The 15,964-nt window shown below is 42.5% G+C and overlaps 1 protein-coding gene across 2 annotated transcripts in view; it reads left to right on the top strand.

Moving 5' to 3' along the window:
• Positions 1 to 15,964, top strand: part of LOC143280092 (uncharacterized) — a 71,298-nt gene that overhangs the window by 13,516 nt on the left and 41,818 nt on the right. For both annotated transcript variants that reach the window (XM_076584622.1, XM_076584621.1), the window contains exons 3-4: positions 7,508 to 7,634; positions 14,254 to 14,426. In XM_076584622.1, the coding sequence (XP_076440737.1) occupies positions 7,508 to 7,634; positions 14,254 to 14,426 (300 nt within the window). The remainder of the gene's footprint in view (positions 1 to 7,507; positions 7,635 to 14,253; positions 14,427 to 15,964) is intronic.

Here is a 15,964-nt window from a genome sequence, read left to right as displayed (position 1 = left end):
TCTCTCTGTGTCTCTTTCTCTGTCTCTGTCTGTCTGTCTGTCTGTCTGTCTCTCTCTCTTCCCTTTATAGCAGACTGTGGCGTAGCGTGTATGGATCTCTCCCGCCCGTACGTTTTCACACCCCACTTGAAACTGAACTGAACTGAACTGAACTGAACTGAACTGAACAGTGTCCGACCATGCAGGACACACCGTTTACAACAATTCAGTGATGCTCTCAGTCTGTCTGTCCCAAGTCCTCAATAAATCATGTTAGAATTAGGGAGAGAACAAACGGAAGAGATATACTGCAAAACGAGAGGAAAGAACTGGTGTCTCCCAAGTCTACAGTGACTGATGGTAAAATCAGGAACAGTTTCAGTTTCAGTTTCAGTTTCAGTAGCTCAAGGAGGCGTCACTGCGTTCGGACAAATCCATACACGCCACACCACATCTGCCAAGCAGATGCCTGACCAGCAGCGTAACCCAACGCGCTTAGTCAGGCCTTGAGAAAAAAAAGTGAATAAATAATAGATAAGCTTACATAAATAAATAAATAAATAAATAAATAAATAATAATTATGATATAAAAAAGGGTAGTAGTAATGATAATAATAATAAAATAGTAATAATGATAATAAATAAATAAATAAGACAACAATGATGATAAATAAGCAAATAAATGTAAAACATGAAGACACACATTCACACATACACCCACACATGCATAACAGATATGCACCAAACATTCAGTTTCACAGATATGAAAGCACAGTCAAATACATATAAACAGGAACAGAGCATACTTTATAGAGGAGGAGGAATTTTGTTTAATGTCCCGTCACACATATCGGTGATTGAAGACATTTTGTTAAAGTATTTATGAATATATTTGAGTATTATCGGTTAGAAGGGGTGAGAGATGTGAATGAATGGAGGGTTGGGGGAAACTGGGCAAATTAGGGTGAAATGAGGGTGAAATTTGAAAAAAAAAATCTGAATACAATTACATAAAATTACTTAAAGGACTTCGTAAAAGAGAAGTCGTTAAACTGACAAGCGAAACAACAGATAATGAATGCAAAAAGTCAAAAACACCAACGTTCTCAGTCATTTGTGAAGACACACTTTCGTGTACATAAGGCTTCATCTAGCTACAGTCAAAAATTATATGCACTTGACCTTAGGACAATACTTGGTCCATAATGAATTTGGTAATAGTCTGAGAGCTAAACTCAGAATTGGTCTGCGAATCGGATCAAAGTCTGAGAGAGTCAACTGACGAGGTTATATAGACTTGAATTCAAGCACTTATAAAAGTCTCTTTCTAGTATATTGCTTATTTCCTTGTATGACAATGGGCAATATACTGATACTATCTGTATGATTCCTTGCTCCCCTTTTTAGATATACTGCAAAACGACTGCAAACCGAGAGCAAAGAATTGGTGTCTCCATACTGAATGATGCCAGAATCAGGAAGAGGACATACTTTGAAGAGATGTGCTGCAGAAAGAGAGAATGCAGAATTCGTCACTGCTCTTTAGGTTTTTGTGTGATCGTACTTTAAAGGACACATGAGGGAGGTTAACATAATTATGTGCCCAGCATGAATGGTCAACTGAGCCGTAGACTGTGTGTGTGTGTGTGTGTGTGTATGTGTGTGTGTGTGTGTGTGTGTGTGTGTGTGTGTGTGTGTGTGTGTGTGTGTGTTAACACACGTTGAGGGGTGCGTGGGGGAAAACACGTGCAAGCAAATAACTCTTCTAACATTTTGAGAACGACTGCACTGACGCTTTGAGCAAACTGCGGGTAACTGGTTAATAAGGGGCAGGAGAAACAGACGATCATGACACATCAAGCCTCTCCATGCCTCGGGTTCCGTCTTCTCTTCTTGCCCCCCTCCCTCCCCTCCAACCCCCCAGCACCCCCATACCTCCCCCAACCCCACCCTCCCACCCCCTTTCCCTTTTCCTCCCATGACAAACACGGTTACATAGATCCAAAGCAAATAAATGGAATTCAAAAACGATGACGATGATAATAACAAGAAGAGGATAAGGAGGAGAAGAAGAAAAAAGAAGATTGGAATCGCCCAGAAATTTAGAGCTATTAATTTTCAGCGAGAGCTCCAGTCCCTTACCTGTCTAACCGACTACCCCACACATCCGGACACATCCTCCCACACACAGGCTGATCAGCAGTCTTTCCCCCCCCTCCCCTGCCCCCCCGCTCCCCCCCCCAACCCCCTCCGCCCGGTACCCCGCACCACAGGGTGCTTAGAATACCAGCATCTCTATCCACCCCCGTCCAGTTTGTAAGCCATGGAGAAAACACCCTGTATAAATCTCTCTGTGTGTCTCTGTCGCTTCCCTGCCTCTTCCTTGTCTTCAGTTTCTCCAGTTTTAGAGTTATGCATGCGTGTGAATGACTGGTGCGAAAGCGCTTTGATTTGTCTCTGCACAACATTCAGCGCTATATAAATACCATTATTATTATTATTATTATTATTGTTCTGTCTCTCTCCTGTTGTTATGGGACAGAGGCCTGACAATTAAATCTGTTTGACTTTGACTTCTCTCTCTCTCTCTCTCTCTCTCTCTCTCTCTCTCCCTCTCTCTCTCTCCCGGTCATTTAGTTGTTCCTGATTATCAATCTAGGTATTGTTTTGTTGTATCATATACTGTATGTCATAATGTTTTCGAAATAAGTTTACACACCACCCCTTCATAAGGGGCTAAGGCCTTTTTTGAATAAACCATCCGAATCCGAATATCTCTCTCTCTCTCTCTCTCTCTCTCTCTCTCTCTCTCTCCCTCTCTCTTCTGAAAGTGTTTAGAATTTTTCTTTGACTTTATACTTGATCTTTCCCGTCGTTTCATGACCTAGCAAACAGTTCTCTTCAGTTCTCTCTGGTCTTCGTCTCTCTCTTGTTTTTATCTATACAAAGCTTTCGAATCCCGAGAAATCGCCACTTCGTGAGAATCTCGACTGTTCAACATTCTAAAATCAAGTGCAATTTTTATTTTATATATATATATATATATATATATATCTCTGTGTGTGTGTGTGTGTGTGTGTGTGTGTGTGTGTGTGTGTGTGTGTGTGTGTGTGTGTGTGTGTGTGTGTGTGTGTGTGTGTGTGTGTGTGTGTGTGTGTGTGATAGTCAGTCGTGTCCGACTATGACCATCAGAACAGCAGAGAAGGCAACTGCTGTTCCGACTATTTGGGCTAGAATTTGATTATAGTGGAGAGTCTTGCTCAAGTTACATCCCCACTCTCTCGGCCAAGAGGGTTTTAGGACAGTCGGCGTTGGGATGGTTCCAAAAGGCCAACTAGCCCCCAAGGCTGCAGCACTAAGAGCCAGTGCAACTTTGCCTCCTAGTTTGAGAGTCATAGTCCTTCACAAAACACTAAGCTGTAAATGATTTCCCATTGACTGGAGAAACCATTGATAATACAGCTCTCACTTTGCTGTTAGCCCAAATGTAAACTTATGTCAATCTGTGATATAAGCCGAGTGTGTGTGTGTGTGTGTGTGTGTGTGTGTGTGTGTGTGTGTGTGTGTGTGTGTGTGTGTGTGTGTGTGTGTGTGTGTGTGTGTGTGTGTGTGTGTGTGTGTGTGTTTGACAGTGTATATGTGATGCTTACACAGTATAATGTTCACATACCCCTTCATAAGGGGCCTTGGCATACAACCTACATGAATGAATATCTCTCTCTCTCTCTCTCTCTCTCTCTCTCTCTCTCTCTCTCTCTCTCTCTTGTTATTTCTTCTCATCACAAGTGTAGACTGGATGATCGAAATGATACAGTTTTCTGTTAACGGATTTTCACAGATTGTATGTTTGTGATTTAGTCGTTTTCATCTTTTCTTTTAAAACTATTTTTGTCGTCGTTGTTGTGATTTGTATTCCTATGTTATTCTTCGGGCTGTTAAGCTATTGACGTTGAAAAGGTTTTTGAGTTCTGAGTTCTCTCTCTGTCTCTCTCTGTCTCTGTCTCTGTCTCTCTCTCTCTCTCTCTCTCTCTCTCTGTGACATTGTTCTGTTGCCCCTGTCCTCATTGTAGTTAAGTCTGGGGTGAAACTTAGGCACGTTCAGCTCAGAGTAGACAGCAACAGTTTTTTTTTTAGTACTGTCCACTTCCTTTGCTGTTGAAACGTAAATCTTCACACAAACAGCTAGCTGCGTTACCGTAGCAAACGTTTTTTCAGTATCAATAGAATGGAGGATTGCTTTGAAAGAAGGATGGAGGGGGTAGGGGAGAGAGGGGGGGCAGGGGTTGGGCAGAGACAGAGACAGACAAAAACACGGAGAGAGACTGAGGGAGTGATGGGTAGGGATATATAGTAGATAAACAGAGAGAGACAGACAGACAGAGAGACAGAGAGGGGGGGAAGAGACAGACAGACAGAGACAGATAGATAGATAAAGGAATAGGTGTGGACCTCACCCGGTGGATTTACTTCGTACAAAGTTTGTCTGCCGATGTAAACTGGAGGGAAAGACATTCCACAATGATAGGAAAAAGAAAGCAAAAAAAAAAAAAGAAAAAAAAAGGGGGTGGGGGGTGGGGGGTGGGGGGGCGAGGAGTGTGTGTGTGTGGGGGGGTTTAAACCCTGTCCCTTGCCACATTCCACACGGACCTCACTCCCCTGGTAACCTGACTCATACGTCAGATATCTATAGGAGTGCTGGCGGCTGGAGTGGACAGGCGTGAACCACATCCACAACCTCCCCCCCTCCCCCCGCCCACGGTCCCCCATCCCTGCCTTCGACTCCCCCCACCCCCCACCCCATGGTCCCCCACCCCCATCCCTATCCCGGCCTCAGCCCCCCTGCCCCCTCCCCCCACGCCCCGCCCTCGGTCCCATCGCTACACGTCTTTTTCTTTCTTCACGTCTTCCTTTCTTCCTTCCTTCACCCCTCCTCCCCCCCCCTCACCTCATCATACATCGCAATTTGTTGAGGAGTGTCCGAAAACGGAGAACTGAAGTTGACAGGGCGTGAATGGTGGTTTGATTGGTGTTGTGTTTTTGTTTTTGTTCTGTTTTCGTTTTCCTTTCTGTTTTCCTTTCGTTCTTCCTTGATTTAAGTAATCTTTAACTGTTCGGTAGTACACGTGATTACAATGTAAACAAAGACAAAAGAGCTTCAACAAACTTAAAGCTTATCCTGTGCTCACAGACGTTGCACTTCAGGTTTAACATGACGGCTGAAGAACCATATTATTATCATTTGTATCAAATAACATTCAAAAACAGTAAGTAATGAAATAAAACAAATGAATACATAATATAGTAAAATAATGCTACCATCAATATTAACATGAGATTAAATTTAGAGTCACCAAAGGATAGAAGAGAAACACGAAGGGAAAAAAAAGAAATTTAGAAGAATGGTGGGTAAGGTGGTGGGGGAGGGGGAGCAGAGGGGAGAGGAGAAATTCTGACAGATCCTTGGCCAATCCATTTAACTTTGAACATTTGGTCAGTCACGAAAATAATATGATTAGGACATCCAACACATATTTAACAAACAGAATCGTGTTGTACCCGTTCTCCACAAATACTTTCTAAGTTAAAATCTATTTGAATCGGAGATAAACTGGTGAACAGTTTGAGATATGAATATATTTGTATGATTTTGGAGATCAGGATCTCGATACAACAGAGTTTGTAAGTGATGTAGTTTGGAGATAAATTTAAGATTGTGTTTGCCCGAGCCGTACGAAAGTCTTGACAAAATAATGAATAATGTTCGGCAGTTTCGCTTGCAGTGCCACAAGCACAAACTGGGTCGTTTATTAAATGTCTGTTAAACATATTTTCTCCTAAATCACTAGTCCCTAGACAAAGTCGACTGTGAATGATTTGTTCCTTCCGTTTACCAAAGCAATAATAGCTAGGCACTACAGCATCGTTAGCACACAGGTGATGTTTAAGCTTGCTGCGTCTATGCGTCTGTGGTAAAGGTTACTGTCTGTAACAAGACCAGAAACAAGATCCTTTAGGTAATTAGGGCATAGACCGTTAACCATCTTGAAATAATGCACAAGTTTGTATCTGTTCCTTCTTTACTTAAGTGTACAGAACCCTGATTCTTGGTATATTTTTTGATGACTTGTCCCATGAACAGCTCCAGTTATGGTTTTCAATGCTTCAAGCTGTAAATTTTCCAGAGAGTCTGATTGTGCATCTGTACAATTATCGCAAACAATATCGGCATAGTCAAAATGTGATAATATGAATGATCTGTACATATTTTCTAATGCTCTCCTGTTTAACTTGTACTGATACATCTTAGAGAAGAAACCAACATAGTTACAGCATTGATTATACTTTTAATATGTTCCTCCCATTTACAGTTGTTTTGGAGTATGACACCTAGATGTCTATGTGTATCTATACTTTGTAATGGTGTGCTGCCAAAAGTAAGAGATAAAATTGTGTTAGTGTTTCGAAAAAAAATCAAATAACTCTGTTTTCCCTTCATAAAATTTGACTTTCCGTCGCTTAGCGCAAGAATACATCTTTTCTAAGTCAGAATTGAGTGTTTGTGCACGGATGACTGCGTTGTTTAGTGCTAAGAACATACTTTATCATCTGCAAATAACTACATGTTTGAATGGATGTCGTATGCAATATCATTGATATAGATAAGGAATAATAGTGGACCTAGTACAGAGCCTTGAGGAACACCTGCGGGTATTCCTTTGTAATCAGACTTATCACTCTTTATAACAACTGCTTGGGTACGGTTAGAAAGGTAATCGGAAAACCAGTCAAGAAGTTTGCCTGGTGCACCATTCGCTCTTAACTTTAGAAGTCCCTTATGCCAAACTCGATCAAAAGCTTTAGATATATCAAAGTACACAGCCTGGGTTGTGACTCCATTATCAAAAGATGAGTATAAGTCATTATAAATACAGAGCAACTGATTTACTGTCGAATCACTAGGAATAAACCCTGACTGGGAAGGAGGCAAAATATCATTTGATGAAAAGAACGTGTAAACTTGCATATGGATGCATCTCTCAAGGACTTTACCAACACCGCTAAGTAAAGAGGTTGGACCGGAATTACTACAAAGTTCCTTCGAAGCTTTTTTTATGCAGAGGATTTACTGTTTTCCATATCAGAGGAAATTTTGATTCATAAATGCTTTTGCTGAAAATCCTTGTTAGTATGTCTAGAATGGTTGGCAATGAGGCGATTAACAATCTATTCGTTCTTTCTTCCTTATATTTCGCCCCTTTCCCTTTCTTTCTGGACTCCTTCTTCTTCTTCTATTACTTTTTAAAAACCCAGCTCTATTTCTTTTCTTCTGTCTTCCTTTATTTTACGCTCCTCCCCCTTCTTTTGGACTTTTCTTCTTCTTCTGCTTCTTTGGTCCTACTTCTATTTTCTTTCTTGTGTTTCTTTTATTTTTGCTTTCCTTAACTATCTCTTTTTTCTCTTTTTTTTTCCTTTCTTTCTTTCTTTTTCTTTTTTTTTTAATTTATGGATTTGACATTTTATTTTCCAGTGAAAGTACGCCATGTGATCTGGTCAACTTCGACGCAGGAGCTGTGGACATTTCCGCTTCCGGTGACGTCAGCTTCGTATCGGGAGGGCTGTCCAACCTTCTGCCCTTTGACATCATGACCTGGCAGGCAAGTGACCCGTAGACTGACCTTCCCGCGTCACTCTCAGACACGCAGACACACACAAAAAGCATCACCCAACCTTTTGGAAACTAAGTTAACCCTCTTCCGTTCAAGTTTATTCACAGCATGCACTTCAAACACAGGTCGCAAATTCCCCCCAAAACGTGCCCTGTTTAGAAAGCAAATAGTAGCGGGACAAAAAAGAGAAAGAAAGAAAGAAAGAAAATAACGCTGCATCCAGCTCTCTCTCTCTCTCTCTCTCTCTCTCTCTCTCTCTCTCTCTCTCTCTCTCTTTCTCTCTCTCCCTCCTTCCCTCCCTCCCTCTCCGTCTGTTTTTATAGCTACGTCTACCTATGCCGTAACGTTTGCCTATTCACACTCCAACGTACATAATTATGCAGATAGAGAACACTGATTGTCAAACGGGTTTGTAAATTATCTCGGTTTCTCTGTCTCTGTCACACACACACACTCTCTCTCTCTCTCTGTCTATCTTTCTCTCTCTGTCCCCATCTCTCTTTCTTTCTCTCCCTCTTTGTCTATGTCTCTCTGTTCACCTCTCTCATGTGGAGTTTAACTTATTTTCATTAATTGCTCTTTTGTGATACCTCACACCCTAACACTCTTAATCTCTGTGTGTGTGTGTGTGTGTGTGTGTGTGTGTGTGTGTGTGTGTGTGTGTGTGCGCGCGCGCGCGCGTGCGTGCGTGCGTGTGAGTGAGTGTGTGTGTGTGTGTGTGTGTGTGTGTGTGTTTATGCGCTTCCTTAAGTGTCAAAACTTTTGAAATTGTTTTATACTGAAACCTCGATCCCCAACCCGCTTTCCCACAACTCTTCACACACACACACACACACACACACACACACACACACACACACACACACACACACACGCATACACACACGCACGCACACACCTTCCTCTCTTTCTCACCCATGGAGTCAACACCTATTAATGACACCCCCCCCCCCCATCATCCCCCACTGTCTCTCTCTCAGATGTTGTTAGTGTCCTAATCCAGCTCCCTTCAACCCCTTCCCCCCCCCTCTCTCTCTCTCTCTTTCTCCCCCCTCGCTCTTCCGTGCTGTGCTGTTTAACGACCTAATGGCTTACTCCCTTCAGGTCATGTAGTTCAGTATTTGGGGTTTGGGGTCCTCGGTTTGACGAGGGCTTCGTTGGTCGAGAGAGCGGAGTCCTTTTTCTTCACACCGTGGAGTTGAGTTCAGTGCCCTGTTGGCTGTTGCCTTTGAGATCAGTTTGTTGCGAAACAGTAGTCTTCGGGAAATTTCCGCTGCATCTTGCTCATTACGTTGGTAGGTAACATCTCTACAGTCTTCGGGAAATTTCTGCTGCATCTTGCTCATTACGTTGGTAGGTAACATCTCTATAGTCTTCGCGTGTCGGGAAATTTTCGCTGCATCTTGCTCATTACGTTGGTAGGTAACATCTCAAAACAAAGGCCTTCGGGAAATTTCCGCTGCATCTTTCTCATTGCGTTGGTAGGTAACATCTCTACAGTCTTCGGGAAATTTCCGCTGCATCTTGCTCATTACGTTGGTAGGTAACATCTCTATAGTCTTCGGGAAATTTCCGCTGCATCTTTCTCATTACGTTGGTAGGTAACATCTCTATAGTCTTCGGGAAATTTCTGCTGCATCTTGCTCATTACATTCGTAGGTAACATCTCAATAGCCTTCGGGAAATTTCCGCTGCATCTTTCTCATTGCGTTGGTAGGAAACATCTCAAAAGTCTTCGGGAAATTTCCGCAGCATCTTGCTCGTTGCGTATGGTAGGTAACATCTCTCCTATGGAGAAGGAAACCTTTTATGTCGCTGTGCTGTGCTGTGCTGTGCTGTGCTGAGCTGTGCTGTGCTGAACTGTTCCTCTGGTGTTGCTGAGTGAGATGCTCACGCTACAGAAGCACTGAACGCAACAGGACATAGAACAAAAAAAAAAGAAGAAGAAAACCTAAAGGGAAGAAGGAAGGTGCGCTCACCTGACCTTTGAAAACAAGCTAGCTGGGTCAGGCCGACCTGCCAGCAGTTTTTCTTCCTCGCTCCCTCCCCCCCGCCACCCCCCCTCTCTCTCTCTTTCTCTCTCTCCCTCTTTTGAAGATGAAATCGGTTTCTTTTTCTCTGTGTGTCACTACAGTCCTGCTCTTCCATCTCCCACCCCCTCCCTCTGCTGCAACCCATTAAAACACACACACACACACACACACACACACACACACACACACACACACAAGAAAAAAACACACCCAAACTAACAAACAAAAAACAGGGATGAGATAGCGGGAAGTGGGGAGGCTGAAGGGGAAGCGGGGTGGGGGTGGGGGTGGAGGGTGGAGGGACGTAGGGGTGGAGAGCGAAGGGATTGGGGTCCATTCGCCGAAAGGCCATTTATGTCGTCACTGTTCGAGGATTACCACACGACCACAACATTTGTTTGAGGTTTAACGTACTAACACTAAAACTATTGGAGGTTTAACCCTTTCACCGCCGAGCCCGCATTTATGCACAGGCGTGGTAGAGGACCCATGCCACTGAAAGGTGACCATTCATTGGTCTGTTCTCCATGAACCTACTGCTCTTAATGTTCGGTGGTAGGATAGGCCATATTTTCTATACATCTCAAGGGGGGAATCCCCAGCTATTCTTAGCCACTGTCTTTGTGTTTATACCACAAGGGAATTTAGTACTCTGAATTGACTGGCGGTGAAAGGGTTAACGTCCGACTACTATAACTGTTTGACGTTTAGCGTACGATAACTTAAACTGAATTTTAATATACGATAACTTAAATACACGAGGTTTAACATACGTTCACTACAGCTGCTTGAAGATTAGCGTACGACCACTACATCTGTTTGAGGTTTAGCATACGACCAGTTAATCTGAGGTCTAACATACAACCACTATGACTGATTATTAACATATGATGACCACTTTAACCTAGGTTTAACCTACGTCCACTATAACTGACGTTTAACAAACGATAACATGAACTCAGTTTTAATACACGATCATTTACAATGGGATTTACTGGACGACTACTATAACTGTTTGAGGTTGAACACACGCTTTTCTGCCATTCAAAACTAAGAAATAACTTTTAGCTAAAAGCAAAACTTCAAAGGTGTTTTTTTTTTCTTAATCTAAAGAACACGGCCAAGCAAACAACAAACAAAAATATGTATAAACAAGAGAGGCAAGGCCTTCAAGACTCACTTGTGATACACTTTAAAAAAATATATAATCGTTAAAATGTGTTATTTGTTATTATAAAGCTTCGGGTTAAAAGAAAAAGAAAAAATAAATAAAAAAAGTCCTAACGGCAGATTTGAACCCAGCGTGTTCGAGTGAGAAGAAACTGTCTTATCTATTACACTATCGTGGCCCCCTTAACTGACGTTCAAAAATATAATATTTAAACATGCTTTTTTTTTTTTAAAGGGCGATAAATCGATTGCGGTATTCGCAGTGAGAACGCTGTTCAAATCATATTATTCTGGTGTATCTTGGGCATTCAAAAAATCGTTAAGGACAATTGAAAATTCTTTTCAAGTCCGCGGTAAAGGAGACATGGCTATCGCCGCTATCACACTGTAACATTTAGCCGTTTTCTCTGGATCTAGATGGATGTACAAGTTTAGTTACACCCGGTTGACACGGTCGATTCAATTTCTCTTTTATGTTCATTCTAGTTTTATAGTTTTAAAGTTGATATGAAAATTGAGTATTTTTTTTAAACTAATAACATGTAGAACCAAGTACAAGTATTTCTAAACGTTGTATGAAGTGAAAAGGACTTCATTTTGAGAAAAGTCGAGACTGGAAATTTTTGCGTTTCATCAATTCAAGGGTGCTAACTGTCATGGTTTATTATTTTTAACTGTGAATTCCGACTGATTCTATCGATATCTTTATGGCAGTTTGGGGCATAATCCGGTAAGTGATGAGGCGTTCACAAATCTTTCTCTGAATAAATATTTAACGGTCTCCTTCTCCAACTTTCCATCACATGTTATCGTGTATTATCGATTGAATATAGGATTGAACGGGCAGGTCAACAACTTGAAGCAAAATGGCGTCGTTCGCGTTCGCGTTCGCGAAGAATATGAGCACGCGCTTTGCATATGTATAAATATGTGTACGCAATTGATTTTTGCCCATGACCTTCAGGGCTCAGCCAATAGATCTATAAAGTCCACTCGTCATATTGATTTTAGTATTTTCCGAAAAAGACCACTTGGGCGAATGAACATAGTGAAAGCCATGTACACTGAGAGTAAAACACACAAGCTTTTTATGTATTGAGTATAATTTCAAAATGTAATGTTTAAGATGAGAAAGATCAGTTTAAAGCAAATTAAGTCCCCTAGCATTAATTACAGATTAATTTCCCTTTTTTACTATCTGCACCAAAACGTTTGCAAAATAAATATAACTTCCATGCTTAGCAAAAGCAGTTCCTGTTTGAACAAAAAAATGATAATAATGACTGCTCTTGTTGTTGTGTCAGAATATCATATCAAAGTGCCAAGTTTAGAGAATAAAAAAAAAAAAATAAATATAACAGTAAATGCAGTTTGCATATAATTTGGCTTCTTTTTTTATATTTTTTTGTGCCCATCCCAGAGTTGCAATATTCTTTTAAACAGGATGACTGGAATGAACTGAATTTTTCCTATTTTTTATGCCTAATTTGGTGTCAGCTGACAAAGTATTTGCAGAGAAAATGTCAATGTTAAAGTTTACCACGGACACACAGCCACACACACACACACACGCACAGAGAGAGAAAGAGAGACAACCGAACACCGGGTTAAAACATAGACTCACTTTGTTTACACAAGTGAGTCAAAAAATGAAATAAAATAAAATAAAAGGAAAGAGAGAAAGAAAGAGAGAGAGAAAGAGCTAGTGGGTACAATACGCCAACCCTGTTTTGCCTTGCTACACCATTCTTTCACTCTCCATTCATTCTGTCAGGCTTTCTCCATCCGTTTCTCCCCGCCACTTTCAAAGCTAGTCTGAGCCAAGGCTTCGTTTGTAAGGGTTTAAGTGACAAGAAAACGGGATTACTGGGGTGTTTTTTTTTCGGAAAGACTTGGCGAAGGACAGAGAAAAGTGATGGGGACACACGGACAGACAGAGGGACACAGAGAGAGAGAGGGGGGGGGGGGGCAGACTGACAGACAGACAGGCACACACACACACACACACACACACACACAGAGGCAGATAGAGAGACAGACAGACAGACAGGCAGAGAGGGAGAGAGACAGAGATAGACAGACAGACAGACAGAGATAGACAGGCAGAGAGAGAGACAGAGAGACAGACAGACAGACACACACACACACACACACACACACACACACACACACACACAGAGGCAGAGGCAGAGAGAGAGAGACAGACAGGCAGAGAGGGAGAGAGACAGAGATAGACAGACAGACAGAAATAGACAGGCACAGAGAGAGAGAGTGACAGACGGACAGACAGGCACACACACACACACACACACACACACACACACACACACACACACACACACACACAGATAGACAGAGAGAGAGAGAGAGAGAGAGGCGGGGGCAGAGAGAGAGAGAGAGAAGGTCAGGAAAGTTTAACGGATTTCGTTGTTGCTAAGAAGTTGAACCATGCCTTGCCTTTGCCTGAAGGGTACTCCCCCCTCGCCTCCCTCCCCATTCCATCGTCGCGTCTCCCCCGTTCTTTCTCTGGCTCTGTGTCTGTGACCCAAACATTGACACACATCCTCCCTCCCCCCTCCTCCCCCCCCCCACACACAAACACATGATCTCACACACACACACACACACACACACACACACACACACACACACACACAGAGTGAATAGAGTTACTGGTAGGTAGATAGATAAGTACACACACACACACACACACACACACACACACACACACACACAGAGAGAGAGAGAGAGAGAGAGAGAGAGAGAGAGAGAGAGAGTAAATAGATTTACTGGTAGGTGGACAGAAAGACAAAGACACACACACACACACACACACACACACACACACACACACACACACACACACACACACACACACACACGAATCTAAAATGTTTTTTTGCCAGACTTCACCAAAAGTTCTTTTGAATGTGTTATTAACAATTCCAATATGTTATTTGTTATTGCAGAAGGTTTGCTGCATAGTCCTATGGGACATTTGTTATAGATGTTATAGTTGTTTGATGTTGGCGTTTATAACGTTTCCATTTTTCCTAGCGTTGTCTTTCCCTATTCACCCTCCACACATACACACACTTTTACCCCTCCCCCTTTCACCGCCCCTACCCCCAAGGTGGGTTTTTTTTTGTTTTTTTTTTGTTTTTTGTTGTTTTTTTCCGTCTAATATCACTTCAAGTGGAAAGACGTTAAACTGAAGACAACACACACACACACACACACACACACACACACACACACACATATATATATAATTACATATTCAATCATTTATATATTTACAATAAATTCCATATGTATACAAAAAAGATTCATTCTATTTTTGCGCTTTTCTTTTTTTCTTTCTTTTTTTTTTTTTTTTTTTTTTTTTTTTTTTTTTTTAACAGGGTGAAGTATTCATCACCTTGCTGGTTCTGGACGAAGACACCCGAAACCAGGAAGAGGTGGACAGGTTCAGATTTGGTTACGCCCTTCAGCGTCCAGTGCGCGGCCGGCAGCTCAATGACAGTGATTACTCCAGGAGAACCTTGAGCGGGCAGCGGGAAACTGAACCCACCAGGTAGTCAGTCACAGAACTTGAAGGCAAAGAAGAAAAAACAAGATGAGATATATATCCACAAAAAAAAAAAGTATATTGCTTAGAGATGTGTGTGTGTGTGTGTGTGTGTGTGTGTGTGTGTGTGTGTGTGTGTGTGTGTGTGTGTGTGTGTGTGTGTGTGTGTGTGTGTGTGTGTGTGTGTGTGTGTGTGTGTGTGTGAAACCTGATAACTGAGTAGTAAGTGAAAACAAAGAGTCACCTTTCTGGGGAGCGTTTAACTCTCTCCATACGAACGGCGAAAGAGAAGACGTTAACAGCGTTTCACCCCAGGTACCATCATCAAAATTTTGCAAGCGGATGGCTCTTATACTGAAGAGGTGAACGTTGACAAAGAATACCACAATTCTGACGACGGAAGCGAAAGGTTGGGTCATTCAGACACCCACTGGACATCCGAGGGGTCTGTGTAGAGGAGAAGAGAGGACTGGCCGTACTGAGTGAGTTAACAGAATATTCATAATTGAGAAAGTATGCTACTAATGGCTGAGAGACAGACAGATAGACAGACAGACAGGCAGACAGACAGGCAGTTTTCAGTTTCAGTTTCAGTAGCTCAAGGAGGCGTCACTGCGTTCGGACAAATCCATATACGCTACGCCACATCTGCCAAGCAGATGCCTGACCAGCAGCGTAACCCAACGCGCTTAGTCAGGCCTTGAGAAAAAAAAGTAGTAATGATAATAATAATAATAATGAAAAAAACAAACAAACAAAAAACCCCAATTATGATAAATAAGCAAATAACTGTAAAACATGGAGATACACATTCCCACACTCACCCACATATGCATAACAGATATGCACCAAACATGCAGTTTCACAGATACGAAAGCACAGTCAAATACACATAAACGTACATGAGCCCCAACACACACACACACATTACCCTGCACCTCCTCTACCCCCCTCCTCCACACACTCATTTCTAGGCTACGTATCGCAGCTTCCATGCCACACACACACACACACACACACACACACACACACACACACACACACACACACATACAGATGAACCCTTACTTGTACAAGCACACACACATACGCCCATATCCCCCACCCCCAACCCCACACACATATATACAGAGATATATATATGCACACCTGCACGTTCCAATATTCCGTTGCTCCCACAGTGTAGGCATGCATACACACACATACCTCATCATCTACCCCCCCCCCCCCCCGACCCCCCATCCACCCACGTACCCCCTCCCACCACCCCCCCACCCCCCGACACACACACATACGCATGTGTACAGAACTCTCCTGACACTTGTGTACATTTACACCCTCGCGCATGCACAAACGCACTCAAACACACAGACCCACACATACACACAAACACACACATACACACACGCACAGAGGCTGCCACTGATTGGCCGCAAGAGGGATGGGAAAAGATCTCTGATGTCAAGAAAGTGGCGTCTAGTGTGTTGCTCAGTCTATTGTATTTGGAAAGGCCCACAGAGACTCTGTTCCGTTTTGAAGAAATT

Source organism: Babylonia areolata, chromosome 3 (assembly GCF_041734735.1).
Source record: "Babylonia areolata isolate BAREFJ2019XMU chromosome 3, ASM4173473v1, whole genome shotgun sequence".
NCBI lineage: Eukaryota > Metazoa > Mollusca > Gastropoda > Neogastropoda > Buccinidae > Babylonia > Babylonia areolata.
The sequence above is the reverse complement of the archived record's forward strand: the minus strand, read 5'-3'. Positions and strand labels throughout refer to the sequence as shown.